Consider the following 19,378-nt stretch of genomic DNA (forward strand, 5'->3'; position numbering starts at 1 on the left):
TAAAAAATATGTCACTAGAGTTTTAAGTTTCAGATTCTAAAATCACAATGGATCACATAGGTCTCAATGAATGTAAGTGAAAGGTTAAGGAAAATTTAGTGTTGTGCAGGTGTTCTATTAATGAAAAGTGAAGTGTCTGAATGTGCAGAAACCGTACACTCAAGGGTGGGCATGCTTTTTAATGTTACCAATCACCTCACCTGTTCACACAAATCATTACTGAGTGCTTATCATCTGCTTGTTATAGGTCTGTGTGATTGTTTTGTGTGTACTGCTCCTCGAAGCTGAAATCTAGGCCCCTGCTGCACACTGGAAATGAATAAGGTGTTTTGTGGAAGCTTAATATAACGCCGTTTTCACCTTGGCGGGCTTCTGTGTCATTTGTGGCCTCAGGCTATTCTTGATAATGTAATTCACAAAAAGTGCATGTTTTGTCCATTGGTTTTTTGATGAGCAGTTCTAATAATAATAATTTCCTTAGATGAAATTCCTCCTGATGGGAAGATATTGTTTCGGAAACCGGTCAAACGTTCTACTGAGGAGCAGTCTTCGGGGTTATCTTCTTTCTCAAACAAGAAAAAAAAGCAAGAAGAAAAGAAAGCTAAAAGGGACTTGGTGGCTGCTAACAGCACACCGAAGCAAGTGCGAAATAGCAACCTGCTCTCATTTGGCGATGAAGAGGAGGAGAATTAGATTTTGTACATAATGTGTTGATTCAATTCTTTATTATTGCATGTGTTTCTCTCTAGAAGATGTTTGTGTGACAAAGCTCATAACAGTACAGATGTTAAAGAATGTATTTCTGTCTTTTTAGAAAGTTTGTGGGCAGTTTATTCTAGACAAAAATAGCACATTTAGTGTGAAATTGGAGAATGTAAGGGTTGTAAATTAAGCAACAAGGTATTGGGTCACCAATTGAGCTTTGTAGGCCGATGCGACGTTACAGTCTCATGTACACTTTAAACGTTGTGTGTTGCCAAATGAGGCTGCACAGTTCCTGATAGATTCGCACATTTTTAAGTGCAGATGCTCTTGGTTGTACCAGTGTGTCTAGTGAAGTGATGCATTCAAAATGAACACCTCAATTCGTTTAGAAAAAATACTTTTTTATAGTTTCTCAGCCTGTCTCTTCAAAAACAAATTTGCTTTTTAAATATTCAATTGCATTGAAAGGTTTAGCACAGATTGGTTTTGCTTTTGTGTCTTCAAAGTTCTCAAGAAATGTTCATTTTTATACCCATAATAAATTATCAAAATGCTCCTATCAGGCTGGCGTTTTTCTTTTTTTTTTTTAAATTAATTTTTAGAATTTTTATGTTTTATGGCAGGTAACAGGCTACAGTGAACTTTTGGTAGCTCTCCATCTCATAATGTCACCTATGTTAGCGGCAAAGGTTCTTGAAGGCATTTAGTGATATCTGATCATTTCACAGTTTTTGTACCGAACTGCGCCAGTCTACTTTTGTCCACTGATTCAGATCTAAATGCGAATACTTTGACTAGACACTTTCTTTCTTGTATGTTTCAAATCATGGTGTTCCTCATTGGTATTGGTACACTCCAGAGAGCATATAATATGCTACCCTTTAACATGATGAATGGATGGAAGGAACCTCACACTTGCCGTTTATCCAGTTCTGCTAACTTGCAGCCTGTCCTGCTTTGGTCTTGAGATTGCGAGTATTTGAATGTTTTATTGTATGATAAAACTCTGACTTCAGGATAAGTGTTTTTACTTTTTTCTTTGACAAAACCCTTGAAGACTGAGCTAACTTTTATAACTGTCATTTCCATGCTTGACTGTAGTATGACATCTTTACAGCTGTCCACTTTTCACACAGTCTTCCCTCTTTTTGCAGTGTAATTGCTATTTGCTCCTCTGCTTCAACCTGACAGTTGATTTGGATCTAGATCCCTCATATTAGCCCTCTATGAAACAATCCAATACAAGTTTCAGTTGATACACTCCCTGGTGTGGGTTGGGGTCTCAAGAAGATTGCAATACTCACAGTGCAAACAGGCTAGATTTTTTAGGGTTTTCTACTGATGCCTTGTCCTAACATTGCTTTAGAATTTACTGCAAGTTTAAAATCATGTATCCTTTATTGCTTACTCACTAGCGGCAGCTACAGTATGACTGTAAAGGAATTTCAAGGCAAGTCAATTCAAGGGAAATTAATATAATTCAAGTCTGGCTCTTGCTTCTCACCAGACAAACATTTATCTTTACAGTTGTTACTCTGAATGTTTACATTTGAGAAGCTGGTTAAACTTTCCCATGATTGGTCTAAGGGTAGATATTTGATAGTTGTTTCAAAAAATGTAAAACATAGGTAACCTTGTGGGAATGTGCCTTTTAATGAGCACACCGGTGCAGGGTTGACCCTTATCTTGTCCACGGGTCCATAGACCAACAATATAGAGTTTGACACTGAAGCTGGAATTCAAAGAACACGTTTATTAATCACTCATTAGTGGGACTACGTCTATACAACACCCTCAAGTGTTCCAGGAGGTAGTCCATTGAATACACAGACCATGGTGCTTATATACAGAGTTTGTTGAAGAGTAAGCATGTAGTTACAAATAGAAGTTACAAGCATACACAGAAATAGTTACAGCCAGACATGGGCAGATGAGTAATCTCTTAATCAGCAAAGTGGGAGGGGGAATAGAGCTACTTACAGCAGCCACAAATAGTCAACAGTTACATCTTTAACCAGGTGCTTTTCAGAAGCTACAGGCCTTTGCTCAGCACATACATTGCTTTGACCCAGTTCAGGAAGAGTTAGCTAAAGTTGATGACTCAAGTAGAATAGAAGGGCAAGCAGCAGTGAAGACAGAAGAATTACATAGCTAACACAATGGATGCCACAGACAAAATGGCTTCAGCTTATGCAAACAGAAATTATTTTCGATTTCCACAGACAACCCTTTTAGCATAAGCTAAGACATGTTCTTATGCTTCTAAAGGGGTTCGATAAATGTCATAGATCAATTAACATTATGTTACTGATTTCTTGATCTATTGCTAAACGGGTATTTACATTTTGGACATTTGTTTTAGATGGTAGACCAGTAGTACAAGTGGAAATACAGAGGGAACAAAACATCTGTCTGGTTGACTACAGACATCAATTGCACGTTTTCCCCTACTACCAGCATAATGATCGAACAATTACAAATCTTGATGGTAGGTTGGGGGAGCTAAAAACACCGGTGGTAGAAGGAAGTCTATGTAATAGGTACCAGACCAGCCTGGATGTAGGAAGTAGTATGCCTTAGTTCCACAAAAATATGTGTAACGTAATGCAAGGAAGCTGCTTTGGCCTCTCGTAGACATCTGCAACACTGCAGTACAGTTACTGTTGCCCACTGGCACATCGCCTTTTCTTTGTACACAAAGGGGGCCAGTGGTCATGGCAACAAAGGTAACAAGGGGTCCATTTCCTTTAGCCAACCTAGAATTTTAATACACATAGTTTGTTGCTGCACTTCTTTTACTATTTTCTTCCATTTCTAAAGCAGCCCCTTTTGCTTGTGGGTCCCCATCTTCGTTGGGGTAACAGACTTTGTTCATTAGAGGCATGTAGGGGTTTGAACCAAGCTGGTCATGAGCCATTGTGAGAGAATGGCAGCGGTGACAACAGGATTTATTTTATGTTCTGATGAGGAGGAATCTTGCCACAAACCCAACACTTAGTAGCGTTGCTTAGCTGGTGTGTCTGATGCAACATTTGAAGAAATGAATTGTTTCTCAGATTTTGTTCATGTTGTGGCAAATCAAAGATGATGATGCTCTTTTGCAGCAAGTGATGTAACGGTAATGTTAGGTAAGGAGGCTCCTGGCATTACTTCCTCCTCTACCCACATTACAGTAGCGATGATAGCAACAGTCAAAGTTAGACCAAGAATGCAGATCGCAGAGCCGTTACACATTGTCGCAGCGATCTCCTTCATAGGCAAGCTAATTTTCATCGGCAAACAACAAAATAGATGGTGCCCTATAGTCCTGGGCAGGCGTTTATTTCTTCACTGAGGTTGAGACGAGCAGTCACTAAAAGGCTACCCCCCTTTGTAGTAAGGCTTTAACCACCCAGGACATTGGCTCAGACAGTCTTTTTAGGCAACAAAGTGTCTTTCTTCCTTGGTCACAGCTGATATCGGGATGAACCAGGAGTCGTGTGGTTCGGGAAGACTTCCTCAGATCCTTCAGGTGACCTAGCTTGTCCTTTCTCTGTAACCAGGATATTGCGGTGATCTGCCGACGCAGCTGGACTCACTAGGTCATGCAACACTTTCCGGCAGTGTGTCGCATGGACCCAGTTCCTCTGGTTCGTCACTCGAACTGCAGTCCTGGTAGCCAGCAGCACCTGCTCAGGGCCTCGCCATCTCTGTGCTAGGGAGCTGGGTCTCTGGAAGGACTTTGTGACGACGTAGTCAGGAGGGCGCAAGCAGTGGCCCTAACCTTGCGACCTGTCTGGAAGAGTATCTCGAACCTGTTGATAAATAGAAGACAAACTGTCAGTCAACTGAGACAAATAATCATTCATCAATACATAGGCTACATCATGTATAGGGCGTGGCTTAGGAATCCCCAAAATATTCATTGGCCTTCAAAAAATCACATCATACGGTGTGAGGTCAGATCGTGTATGTGGTATCGATCTAATAGATAGCAAAGCTAAAGGCAGTGCATCAGGCCATTTCAAAGATGTGGACGCCTGTATCTTAGCCAATTTTAATTTGAGGCTAGAGTTGTAAATTCCACTAGTCCTGCTGATTGTGGGTGAAAAGCAGCATGACATTTCTGCTTAAATCCCCATGCTTTCATGAGATACTCAACAACTTGCCCAATAAAATGGCGTCCATTGTCACTCCACAAAACTCGATAAATACCGAATCTGGGGGGAAAAAACTCCTTTAGGAGCACCTTTGCTGTAGTAAGAGCTGTATTATTTATCGTAGCGTATGCCTCCACCCATTTGTTAAAGGCACAAACCACTACCAGGGCATACTTTAGGTTGTTACAACGCTCAAGCTGTATGTAGTCCATTTGCAGGACCTCCAAAAGGTGCAGTAGGTATCGCACACCCTCCAGTTGAAGTTCATGTTCCCTTTCCAGGATTATACTGGAGACAGATCAGACAAGACTGGTCTATTTTCTTAGCCGTACGGACAATCTCTGGATGATCCCAAACTTGCATAAGTTGCTTTGCTATTGAGGATGCTCCAACATGTGCTGGCCCATGTGCCATATGAATCATAGTGGGGTAAATCAGTTGTGGGTAACGTCCATTTTGTAATTTCTTTATTCCTCCAACAACCCCCATCATCCAATGCTCCCTCCTTGGACTATTGGTCTAATTCAGAGGCAGATTGTTGCATGTCCAGCACTTTTTGCCTGGCATCATGCCAATGTTCAGCCTGTGACTTAACTACATACATAGATGTGGTCCTTCGCTGCATTGCAGTCTCCCGAGCTGTGTGATCCACAAAGGCATTGCCTGCTCCTATTTTATTGGTCACTTTCTTGTGTGCCCTACATTTAATAATTGCCACTTTCTTAGGATAGGTGAAGGCAGTAAGGAGATTATGTACTAATTCCCCATGCACTATTTCTGTCCCATGTGAAGTGAAAATGACTCTTTCTTTCCAAAGCTGGCCAAAGCTATTTACCGCGCCAAAGGCATATTTGCTATCAATGTATATATTAACAAGCAAATCTGTACTAAGCTCACGTGCTCTTGTCCGTGCTATCAACTCGGCTGCTTGAGCGGACTTCTGTGAGATACGAGCTGTCTCAACTACTGTCTGAAGTGTTGTAATTGCATAAGCAGCAGATGTAGTGCCTTTAGGCAAGACCCATCAACCCACAATTCCCCATCAACGTTAGAAAGAGGTGTATCTTGTAGGTCAACACAACCCTTAGTTTGTTCTTCAGCAAGGGATATACAGTCACGTAACTCTTGTGACTGAGACTGAATAGCTGGAAGTGGCAATAATGTAGCAGGATTCAGAGTCCAACATCTTTTCAACCTGATGTGCGGGGCCAAAAGTGTCAATTCATATCCTGTCATGCGGGCACTACTCCGTTGCTGAGTTTTCGTTTGATTTAGCAAGGCATCGACTGAATTAGGTTCTAACACAAACCATCTATGTGACAAGACTTATCCCTCACTCTGACATATAGACACAGCTGCTGCCACCACCGCTCAAAAATAACCAGGCAGTGCGCGGGCAACTGGATCAAGGACAACTGAGAAATATGCACAGGGACGTTGTTTATCACTGTGTGTCTGTGTTAAAACCGAGAGGGCACAACCTTCCCTCTCGTGTAAATAGAGTGTGAAAGTCTTAGTGTAGTCTGGAGTTCTGAATACTGGTGCAGAACAAAGAGCTTGACGTAACTGTTGTAAGGCCTTCTGGCATTCATTAGTCCATGGGAGTGTCTTTAGTCAAAAGGGCCAACAGGGGTTTAATAATGTACGAAAAGCTAGGGATCCACTGCTTACAGAAAGAAGTAAGGCCAATCAGTGCACGGACATCCTTCTATGTACGGGGCACAGGAGTGTCTAAAATGGCCTGAATGCGATCTGGTATGAGTGCACATCCCTCCTTAGACAGGAGGTGACCTAAATAGGTAACCTGCTGTCGACAAAATTGCAATTTCTTCAGAGAGACTTGGTGATGATGAGAGGCAAGAAATGATAACCAGGACAGTGTTCCTTCTTTACACTGTTCAGGGGTATCGGCTGCCAACAAGATGTCATCAACATATTGAATAAGAGCCACCCCTTTCGGTACAGGAAAATAATCAAGCTGCCTTTTCAATGCCTGGCTATAAATGCTATGACTCTCTGTATACCCTTGTGGAACTCTACAGAATCTGTATGATCTATTATTCAAAGTGAAGCCGAACATATAACGGCTGTCAGGGGGAATAGGTATTAAAAAAAAATGCATTTTTCAAATCAATGACACTAAATGTAGTGGCAGTAGGCGGAACCATAGTAAGAAGTGTTGTGATGTCAGAGACTACCGGGTATTGGGGCGCCACAATTTTGTTAACCTCTCGTAAATCAATAATGAATCTGTAAATTTTAGTATCAGTGTCTCTCTTCAAAATAGGAAGGATAGGGCTATTATAAATGTTATAAGGGACTTCTTCCACAACCCCCACCTTGATCAAATCCTGAACAATGTGTGTCAATGCTTCTTTGCCTTCCTGAGATATTTTATATTGAGGCAGTCGAGGTAATGAAGCACATTCCTTCACTTGAATATGTACTGGTGGGATAACCATTTGTCCCACATCGGTATCTGATGTAGCCTATAAAGTACTAGGTAAAGATGCCAGAGCAATATCCTCTTTAATGGGACAAGACCTCTCAACCATTGGATAGTTATTTAAAATAATGTGCACACCTTCTGGGGAACAACCTATTGTAGCACGAAAATATTTGAGCATATTGATACCCACAATATTATCTGGGGTGTTGGAGGAAAGCAAAAATGGACATTCTGCAGTGAATTTATCAAGACTAAATGCAAGTGGCTGTGACAGGGGGCTAGATGTAGGTGTCCCATTGAATCCTATTGATGTTACTGCGCCAGACGGGAGCCCTAGCAACCAATTTTTTTAGACTGAGCACTACGAGTAGCTCCTGTATCAACCAGAAACCGATCAGTAGAGCCCAAAACATTTGCATCAACGTAAGGACGTTTCTAATCTACTGGGACCTCAACCGATTCCTTACCCCATCCTAGGCATTCCTACGCATATTCAGAATCCCCAAGACCCTCACCCGAATAATCTGACATTTGATATTGATTCCTTCTGTCAAAAGTATTAGAATAATTTGGTCCATGTTCAACTGCCTCAAACCTGGGTCGATTTCCTATTCCTCCCCTTTGTCCTGAATTCCCTGGGCATCCTCTCATGCTTCCTCTACCCGGTTGATACTGCTGACCTCGCAAATGAGGGCACGCCGAATGCCAATGCCCAATCTCTTTACAATAAGCACACTGATCAGAAGACAAAGTTGCTAGAGAGAATGGGGGTACACCAGGGATATATACTGCACGTCCTCCTCTTCCACCACCTCTGAACGGTGGAGCATATACTTGAGCCAACATAACTTTCGTCTTTAAATCCTTTACCTTCTTATCCTCTTTGCCTTTTGCATCCAATTCCTGACGTTCATAATACTGGGCCATAGTCAAAAAGGAGACTGGAGAAGATGTAGTCCACGAGCTCTCACTGGCCTTGAGGCGACTAGCTATTTCTGGAGACATGTTAGCGACAAATTTGTCAACAAACAAATGCTTACCCGTGTCATCTGTCAATGACTGCTCACTAAAGTCATGGAATGTCTCTTCAAATCGTGTAAAGAAATCAGAAACTGACTCATCCACTTTCTGTTTACAAGACGCTAACGTTGTCCAATCTATTTTCTTAGGGGGTATGAGAGTTTTTAACTTAGTCACGAAAGCTTTGGGAAGATCTAATATCTCCTTTTGTGGTTTCTGAGCAGGTTCTCTAGCCGCTTCTATTTCTTCTAAATGCACCCAAGTATCACCATATGCTACATTATGATCTATTTTCCAAATTGTTTTCCACATATCAGGGGGCAAAATAAGTCCAAAAAACATATCGATATTTGTCAAGGTCATAGTGCAGGAGCTCATGGCTCCTTCCACTTTTTCATAGAAAGCGGCAGGATTTTTCAGCCGATCGGGCAAAGTAGCTTTAAGAGCCATAATGTCTGCTCTACTCTAAGGAGTATAGACCCAATTATAGACAAAATATCCCTTTGCATCATCCGAATAATTATCTGCACTTGTTCCCTCACCCTTTGGAGGAACATACAAAGGGGCAGCTTCACGCATCGGTCTCACAGCAACTACAGTATCACTAGGGTCATTGTCTGTCCCCAAAACTACTACTTTTTGCACTGCGGTCTGAACCCCAGCTGATTTTTGCTCTGCTTTTAAACTTGTATCATGTCTTAATTTAACTACTTGCCAAATTAGATCGCGTATATTTGAAAAAAGGAAAGTTTCATCACTTAATTGTTTATAATCAAAATCAATATCATTGGGCTCTAAGGTTTTTGAAACGTTTCTAAAACCAAGTATTACCTCGCAGGTGAACTTCTCTGTAAAATATAACTGCTCTAAATCCTTCCACTGCTGAACCATTGCTACAAGGTCTGGAGCAGAAGTAGTCCCACGAGCTTCTTTGAGATCAGTGGATCTAAGGGCTTTTTCATCAACAGTCCAAGTCAAGCGAGTTTGCTGCCCATCTTGCTTATCTGTGTCGTTCTCATCTGTAGAAAGATGTTCTTCATCAGAAAGATCTTTCTCAGGGGCCGAGGGAAATTTATACGGGGGCGGAGGTCGATCTAACAAGATGACATCATCCTAAGGCTTATTAAGTATGGGATAAATGGGGCGCCTAATAGTGTACTAGAGAGTTACCTCTAAACTACGCTCCCTTTCCTCTTTTTAGGTCTCGCCTGAGCCAGCGCGCATGCGCTGCTCTGCGAGACATTTAGTAAGGGCTTTAAACTTTGGAACACACGCTAGTGCGTGTGCTTCTGTTTTCTTCACCCGCTATTGGCCTTTGCATGCATCTTTCTAAGAAAGACAGGACACAATTGGCCAAAGGCAGGTGCATGTTCCGCCTTCTCCCTGCCCTGGCCTAGTGTCCGCGGGAGCGAGTGCGGCTTTCCTCTCTCGTCATGGCTCATTAAGCACAGCGTGCACTTTAAGCTCCAAACGTGGTCGCTTCCACTTTCACGTACCGCACTTGTTTTTATTTATTTATTTATTTACTAGAGCGCCGTAATGCCTTTCTGCACAGACCACCCCTCCCACCTCCCAAACATCAAACAGAGCGATGCCTTGGCTTCTTTCTAATATTCGGCCTCTTTCTGGTCTCCCATGTGCCCCCTTTGAGATCCTCCTCCCCTTCCGCATTCTGCCAGCACCCTCCTACCCAATAGTCGTCCACCACCACATCCACCATGTCCACCACCACGTCCACCACCACCAGCATGTCCACCACCACGACCACCACATCCACCACCACGTCCACCACTACCATGTCCACCACTACCATGTCCACCACCATGTCCACAACATCTACCACCACCACCACCCTGTCCACCACCACGTCCATTACCACCATGTCCACCATGTCCGCCACCACCACATCCACCACCACCACATCCACCACTACCACGTCCACCACCACCACGTCCACCACCACCATGTCCACCACCACCCCATCCACCACGTCCACCACCACCCTATCCACCACCACATCCACCACCACCACGTCCACCACCACCACCACCTACATTCAGCCTCTTTCTGGTCTCCCATGTGCCCCCTTCGAGATCCTCCTCTCCTTCTGCATTCTGCCAGCACCCTCCTACCCAATAGTTGTCCACCACCTCGTCCACCACTAGGTCCACCAGCACGTCCACCACATCCATAACGTCCATCACATCCACCACCAGCACCACGTCCACCACCACCACCACCATGTCCACGTCCACCACCATGTCCACCACCACGTCCACCACCACCATGTTCACCACCTCTACCACCACCACCACGACATCACCACCACGTCCACCACCACATCCACCATGTCCACCACCACGCCCAACACCACGTCCACCACCACCATGTCCACCACATCCACCACCATGTCCACCACCACCATGTCCACGACCTCTACCACCACGTCCACCACAACGTCCACCACATCCACCACCACCATGTCCACTTTTAGAAATGGGATCCCTGGCTGGCCAGGGCTTGCGCCAAAGTCAGTCAGAGACCACCATTCCCACGTCAGGGAAAGGGAGTTACACGCCGAGATAACCCCTGCTCACCCCCTTGGTAACGTGACACGAGCAGTAAGGCTAAACTCAGAGGCAATGTGAGTTAAGTGTTTGCGCGCGCACCCAGCAACAACACCCAAGGCCCACCACAAAGGAAACTCCACACAAGGTTATGTATAAAAATAGCCTTTTGTATTACACCAAAACACATTAGATAGAAACACACACTTTACAATGTGCCAACAGGCACGGGCAGAATTTACAGGGGATATGTACAAGACAGGGCCACCTGGACCACTGTCAGGAATATGCACTTTTAGACTTAGTACTTGATAGAATTAGCACTTGTAGGATCAATAATTAGCACATAGCACATATAATATTAATCACTGTAGCACAAAATAGAACATAAAGCACACAACCAGTAACTACTGGTAAGAGATAAGTACCACCTACGCAACCTTAACCACCTTAGGAGAATATTACGCAGGGAACCAGGACCTCACTAGCAACACCTGTACTAGGAGAAAACCACCTAAGTATCACCATACATTTAGGGGTATAACCATGAGAACATTACACATGATGCGTCACAACATTCAGAGGTGTAGGGAAGGAAAACACATGAAGCATAAACATACATTCCGCGGTGTAGCAAAAAGGCACATGACGCATCAAAACACATTCAGAGGTGCAGGTAAGAAACATTGCGCAGAAATCACCTTAGGTCACAACCTGTGACTGTCCCAAATGTCAGGGGGCCTAAACGGAGCAGCTGCCCACTAAGTGCTGGGCAGCTGTAGCGACTATGTGGCCAACACGGTGGAGCCTTGCAGGCTCTGGCCACCAAAACACTTGTGGCCCCTTGAGCCTCATGGGCTCGAGAACAAGTGTGGGACAAGGTGGGAGCGGCCCGCTGCCTTCCGGGGCCGCTCTACCACGAAGGAAGAAGGCCCGGTTGAGCCTTGTGGGCTCTCAACAATGTCTCCGTTGGAGTCCCGCTAGGGGGACTCGAAATATGCAAATATGCCCCCCCTGAGCCTCGAGGGCTGGAAAACGGGAGGCCTCTGGAACCTCAGGGCTCTTAAAGAAATATTGCCCCCTTTTTAGGTGGACTCCCGCTCGGGGGACTCAATGCACAATGGCCCCACACTCAGGAGGAGCCTCTCGGGGCTTTAAACAAGGAGGCTGCCTGAAAACTGCCAGCAAGCCACACTGGGGGGCTGGCACCGGCAATGTGCCCCGACGCCTCCCCCTTCTCCCAACCAAACACCACGGGCTTGCGGAGTCCTGCTGACTCCTCTGTGCAGCGGCCGGACTCTGCTTTGCCTGCCAGCGGGCAGGCTGGTGCCGCGGGTGGGGCTCCTCTTCCAAAACCGGAGCCCCGCCTGCACCTTGACTCGCTTCCTGCTTCCTCCGGTCTCCTTCCCACCGGCCAATCAGAGCGCGACACAAGCGCTGGGTCCAATCCCAGCGCGGCGCGGCTCGTGACGCTGCGGGGCGGTCTCCATGGCTGGGAAGAGTTCGGGGCTGCGGCGGTAATCTCGGGGGGGGGGGGGGGCCAAGGCGAGGGGTGGGCTCCCTCGCTAAAATCTCAATAAATGCCGGCCAGGTCCCTGGCGGGGTGGGCACCCCTCAGGGGTCAAATTAGACCTAGGAACCTGGCAACAGGTGGGGAAAATGCCCGGTGGGCACCGGCTGCGACCAACAAGCGCTCCCAATCGCTAGGGCCAGAAGGAAAGTGCTCCCAAGCGCTAGGTAAGGTAAGGTTGCTCTACGGGAAACCGCTGTGCCTTTCAGATGTATATCATTTGGACTGGTTTTTAATTGGTCCTTCCCCACTTTGTTTGCCTTTAGGACCCTTCCCCCCTGGAACGCGATCGAGCATATCGCTGACGCGTTTACCCAAGGCGCCAGATTGTTGGTAAGACTCCCTTTGGGCACTCCTTTTCCTGCACCGTCTTAAGCTTTGGGCACCGCGCTTTTAACCGTCCCTGTCCCATTTCTTACAGGACCGCCTGGTTACTTAACCAATTCCTTGCTCCCTGCCCTGACTCATTCGGTAGGGCTCACTCGGTAAGCCAGCCATGACGTTGTTTTTTCACTGTCGTATTAGCATGTCACCTAGCCTAATGTATCCTATTCCCGGTGGGTTGTCATCACGTCCTACACCGGGTCCACCAATTGCCGAGTTGGCCTGTTATTAAGTAAGTGCTGTCACCCACGCACTTTAGCCAGGCACCCCTCACTGTAAAGTCATTGTTTGTCCATTCATACAGCATTCCCTCGCTATTGTGATTATTGCACGAACTCTGTTGCCTTGCCATCTTTGCGCCGCTTCGCCCATGCAAGTTGGGCCACAGTCACCTCATTTTATCACTACATATTGTTTCAGCCCAATTCACGGTAGGGCACTGCACGCCGCCATTGTCATTATTTACCACTCAGGATCACTTTGTTTGCACGCTGTGCATGGTATAATTTTGTCACCATCCTGGGTACAATGATACCTAGAAACGGTTATTAATATTTGCTTGTCAACCCTGTCAGATCTAGTAATTCGTTTGTGTATTTTCTCCCCCTTTTTTCCCGTTTTCTTCATAGGCTATAGAGGCTTTTATTCTTTAGGCATTATTAGTGTCCTGATGATGATCCCCATGATTATATAGTGGGATCGAAACGCCGTCGACTTCTCTGTGCACCATATACAAAAAATCGTATACTATGTGTTATATAGCTGTAATGGTGCCACTGGAATTTCTGTTATAAATATCAACCACAGGAATCTGTAGCTTTTTGCCTAAAAGCCCTGCTCTGTTTGTGATTCTCTTCACCATGCCAATTTGTATGTTTGAGTACAGGCTTGTGCCCCACTACGAAGAACTGTTGAAGGAATTTTGTTTCTTACATTTTTCAACCAAGTAAAAGATTGCGACCTCTGTCCGGCTGGACATGTCATAACGAATATAGTATCCATTGTGTCTATATTGATTGCTTTGTGAATATTTCTTGTGCATGGGACCACTGTTGTTCTCAAAAATATGTTCCCCGAGGTCCTGTGCTGACTCGTTTGGGCGCCCTTGTTGACCTTTAAACATAATTTGCGCAATCGCTTGATTGCAAGGGCATTTCTTGCCTTCCACTTCCTCTAAGTGGGTTGCTCTCCTCACTTCCCTTTCATAGGTCAGATTGACATTCACGTGCACCCTTTCTTCCCTCACGAACGCTGTCATATTGATATGTCCGATCCACCCCCTCTGTACTCGGATGAGTACATTAACAAAATCTGTGCTGGCCGGTCTCTGTTCACAGACCAAGAAGACATCACCACTACTGGTGGCTCCAATCTAATAGATGATTTAGAGAAACAAAAAAAGAAATTTGTCCGTCTGGAATTAATGAGTTTAATGCTTACAGAATACCTAAAATCCAAAACCATACCACTGGGATTACAGGTACACAATATTCCAGGGGTATTCACCAATAACCCCAACTATATCACTGGTTTCAGCCATATAGGGACCACCTGTTCAAGACACTGGTTAGTCTTGGGTATAGAAACAGCAGCAGAGGAACTTAAAAAAATTGATTGTAATTATTGAAGATTTAGAAAAACAGATCTCTGAGAATGATACTATTGTTGATGCCAAGAAACTCTTAGAGAAAATTGAAAAGAACATAACAGAATTTCACCGTATTGAACAAAACAAAAAATCTGTAAAAGTGAAAAAAGATATCAAAACTTTCACCCCTGAAAGGACATCCCCATACCTTCAGAAAGACTTCTACCTTAACCGTAATTTCAATCAAAACCCACAGAATCCTGGACCCTGGGGCCGCTTCAATAGAAAAAACACTATCGTAGGATTCACTGATTCATCTGCCGACTCTTCTGACAATTCAGACGCAGGTGAAGGCTCTAGTACTGCCACACGCAACTCCAACCCCCATTTTTTAGCAAGAGGTGGCGGAGAACCCCCCAAGAGAGGCCGTGGAAAACAACAATCGAGATGGCACAATCCCCCTGGGGAGAGACAAACCAGACACAAGTTCTACCAGTGGTAATAGACACTGACTCTCCAGACATGACCATCCCTATATTTAACCTGTCTGATCACACCCTCTCCTCCCACGAAATCTCAATACTTGGCAAGGGGCTATCACTTGTTCCCACTACTTACCCCAAATTCATCGACCTTCAGTCTGAATTACTGGGTTTCTTCAGAAAAATTAGATTACGTGCATTCTTTGATCAAAATCCACCTCAGCCCAAGAATGCCTCCACGCCCTTTAGACCTCCATCTACTTTCTCTCCCACGGCAAATATGATCCCCAAAGTGGTTGCCACATTTGAGAAAGTCATACTCAAGGAAATCACCAACCTGGCAAAGTCTCACCTGTTTATCCCATATAACATCACACTAGACCAGAAGATGGCAATTTCATCACTAGGTGAAAATAGCGCGCTTGTTATAAAGCCTGCGGATAAGGGTGGGGGTATAGTTTTACAAAGTATTGACAACTATAAAACCGAACTCTCTCGTCAGGTCTCCAATACGGACCATTATTGTAGACTTCGTACAAACCCCACTAAGGAACTACAAGTTTTGATTAAACAAGTCACTACAGAGGCATTTGAAACAGGCTTCCTCAGTAAACATGAGCTGAATTTCCTCAATGTAACTCATTGTGACCCCTGTGCCCTCGCAGGCGGTCGCTCCCTCCACGCTGCTCTGCCGCTCGCCTGCCTGCCTGCTGACTTCCTGCTGCCTGGCCGCTCCCTGATTGCTGAAGACCTCCACTCACCTCCTCTACGCCGCTGCCCTCCGCATCTGCCTCAGGCTCGCCTTCTGCCCGCAGCCTGCCGCCTCTGCCCCCGCTCCTCACCGGCCCCGCTGCCCCGTGCTTCCCGCCGCTTTCCCGCCGCCGCTGACCCGTAGCTCCGCCTCCCCCCTCTCCCATTGGTCCTCCCGCCTCCCGGCTGACCCTCCCTCCCGGCTCCTACTTAAGGGGTCCCGGCCGGGTCACTCACTGTGACCCCTGTGCCCTCGCAGGCGGTCGCTCCCTCCACGCTGCTCTGCCGCTCGCCTGCCTGCCTGCTGACTTCCTGCTGCCTGGCCGCTCCCTGATTGCTGAAGAACCCCGCTAACCTCCGCTACGCCGCTACCCTCCACATCTGCCTCAGGCTCGCCTTCTGCCTGCAGCCTGCCGCCTGCCGCCTCTGCCCCCGCTCCTCACCGGCCCCGCTGCCCCGTGCTTCCCGCCGCTTTCCCGCCGCCGCTGACCCGTAGCTCCGCCTCCCCCCCTCTCCCATTGGTGCTCCTGCCTCCCGGCTGACCCTCCCTCCCGGCTCCTACTTATGACGCCCCCTCAGCGACCGCGCAGCGGACGCGCGCAGCGGGAGCACCGATTGAGCACCGATTGAGCACCGAAGGTGCGCCAAAGGTAAGCCCGTCTGCGCCCGTCCGCGCCTGGACCGCGCACAGCGCCAGGACACCTGGCCCCCACCGACGGAAGCCGACCCGACGGACCTACGACGCCACCGAACTCATCGCTCTCAACACCGGCCGAACCCCGGGCTGCTACCGAGCCACACCGAGACGCACCCACGGACCCTTCAGTTGCCACTCCTGCAAGTTCACCTGCAACCGGACCCACGCTACACCAGCACCCACCAAGCCGAACTCCAGCACCACCCACCTGAAGTGCATCCTGCTCAACACCCGCTCCGTCCACAGACACGCGGTCGAGCTCTGGAACCTGCTCGACACCACAGCCCCAGACGTCGCCTTCCTCACGGAAACCTGGATGAACGCCTCCTCAGCGCCCGACATCGCCGTCGCCATCGCGGACGGCTACAAGATCATCCGGAGGGACCGCGTCAACCAGACAGGAGGAGGCATCGCCATCATCCACAGGAACACCATCCGCATCACGACCAACACCGACGACACCCTCGCACCCGCTGAACACCTGCACTTCCAGATCCACATCAACCCCAAGACCACCCTCAGAGGCACCCTCATCTACAGACCCCCAGGACCACGCACACAATTCAGCGAAGACATCGCCGACTTCATCAGCCCACACGCCCTCCTCTCCGCTGACTACATCCTCCTCGGGGACCTCAACTTCCACCTGGAGAACAACAACGACCGCAACACCACCACCCTGCTGGACAACCTCGCCAACCTCGGACTCAAGCAGCTGGTCAACACCCCCACCCACTACGCCGGACACACGCTCGACCCGGTCTTCTCTTCCAGCAAGGACATCGCCTTCAGCCACGCCACGGGACTCCACTGGACGGACCACAGCTGCGTCCACTTCAGCTTCAGAAGGACCACGCTCCACCATCACCAGATACAGGTCCCCCGCAGAAGCTGGAACAAGATCACTGCAGACCAGCTCTCTACTTCCCTGAGCAAGAACCCTCCCACCAGCACAACGAACCCCAGCCAAGCGGCCACCAACCTCACGAAATGGATCAGCGACTGCGCAGACGAACTCGCCCCTCTGAAGACCCCGCCCAGCAGACCCGGCAGCAAGAAAGCCCCATGGTTTAACGACGAACTCAAGAGCTCCAAGAAGAACTGCAGAGCACTCGAGAAAACCTGGCGCAGAAACCCAACACCAGACAACATGACAGCCCTCAAGCTCGCCACCCGAAAACACCACCAACTGATCCACGCCACCAAGAAAACCGCATTCAAGGAACGACTGGACAACAACGCACACAACAGCAAGGAACTCTTCAACATCGTGAAAGAGCTCTCCAACCCCAACGCCGGAAACAACGACATCACCCCTTCGCAAGACCTCTGCAACTCCCTCGCCTCCTACTTCCACAACAAGATCGCGGACATACACAACAGCTTCAGCACTCAACCGACGCACGCCACGACCGAACCACCGCCCCCCACCACCACCCTCCGCGCCTGGACCCTGATCAGCGCCGAAGACACCGTCCACACGATGAACTCCATCCACTCCGGATCTCCGACAGACCCCTGCCCTCACCACGTCTTCAACAAAGCCGACGCTGTCATCGCACCCCACCTGCGGGACATCATCAACACCTCCTTCAACACCGCGACCTTCCCGGAGAGCTGGAAGCACGCCGAACTCAGCGCTCTACTTAAGAAACCATCAGCCGACCCCACCGACCTCAAGAACTACCGCCCCATCTCGCTGCTCCCGTTTCCGGCAAAAGTCATCGAGAAGACCGTCAACAAGCAACTGGCCGCCTTCCTCGAGACGAACGGTTCCCTCGACCTCTCGCAGTCTGGCTTCCGGGCCAACCACAGCACCGAGACCGCCCTGATCGCAGCTACCGATGACATCCGAGCCCTGCTCGACAACGGAGAAACAGCGGCCCTCATCCTCCTGGACCTCTCCGCGGCCTTCGACACTGTCTGCCACCGTACCCTAGTACAGCGCCTCAGCAACGTCGGAATCCAGGAGAAGGCACTGGAGTGGATCACCTCCTTCCTCGCCGGAAGAACACAGAGAGTCCGCCTCCCCCCGTTCAGATCGGAGGCCACCGAAGTCATCTGCGGCGTTCCTCAAGGCTCCTCGCTCAGCCCAACACTCTTCAACGTCTACATGAGCCCCCTCGCAGCCATCGCACGCCAGCACAACCTCAACATCATCTCCTACGCCGACGACACCCAGCTAATCCTCTCCCTCACCAACGACCCCGCCACAGCCAGAGCCAACCTGCACGAAGGGATGACAGACGTAGCCAAATGGATGTCGAACAGCCGCCTGAAACTGAACTCGGACAAGACGGAAGTCCTCATCCTGGGATCATCACCCTCCGCCTGGGACGACTCCTGGTGGCCCCCCGCCCTGGGCAGTGCACCCAAACCCACAGACCACTCACGCAACCTGGGCTTCATCCTGGACTACTCCCTGTCCATGACCAGACAGGTCAACGCCGTCTCCTCGTCGTGCTTCAACATCCTGCGCATGCTACGTAAGATCTTCCGATGGATCCCCACCGAGACCAGAAAGACGGTCACCCAGGCCCTCGTCACCAGCCGTCTGGACTACGGCAACTCCCTCTACGCCGGAACCACTGCCAAACTCCAGAAGAAACTCCAGCGGATCCAGAACACCTCAGCACGGCTCATCCTGGACATCCCCCGCCGCAGCCACATCTCCGGACACCTGAGAGACCTGCACTGGCTCCCGGTCAACAAAAGAATCACCTTCCGGCTCCTCACCCACGCACACAAAGCCCTACACAACCAAGGCCCAGGATACCTCAACAGCCGCCAACTTCTACGCTCCCAAACGCCGACTTCGATCGACCAGCCACGCCCTCGCCGCCGTCCCCCGCATCCGAAGAGCCACCACAGGAGGAAGGTCCTTCTCCTACCTAGCCGCCAAGACTTGGAACTCCCTTCCGACCCACCTCCGCCTGACCCAGGACCACCTCGCCTTCAGGAAGCAGCTCAAGACCTGGCTGTTCGAGCAGTAGCGTACCCTCTCCCCCCCAGCGCCTTGAGACCCTC

At 48.4% G+C, this 19,378-nt stretch overlaps 1 protein-coding gene across 1 annotated transcript in view; it reads left to right on the top strand.

Moving 5' to 3' along the window:
* The window catches only part of KIAA1143 (KIAA1143 ortholog), a 34,750-nt gene extending 33,486 nt beyond the window's left edge, over window positions 1–1,264 (top strand). Inside the window, exon 3 of the mRNA XM_078663525.1 lies at window positions 482–1,264. Coding sequence (XP_078519651.1) covers window positions 482–693 — 212 coding nt within the window. The 3' untranslated portion in view covers window positions 694–1,264. The remainder of the gene's footprint in view (window positions 1–481) is intronic.
* The last annotated feature ends 18,114 nt before the right edge of the window (window positions 1,265–19,378 follow it).

Source organism: Lissotriton helveticus, chromosome 10, assembly GCF_964261635.1.
Source record: "Lissotriton helveticus chromosome 10, aLisHel1.1, whole genome shotgun sequence".
NCBI lineage: Eukaryota > Metazoa > Chordata > Amphibia > Caudata > Salamandridae > Lissotriton > Lissotriton helveticus.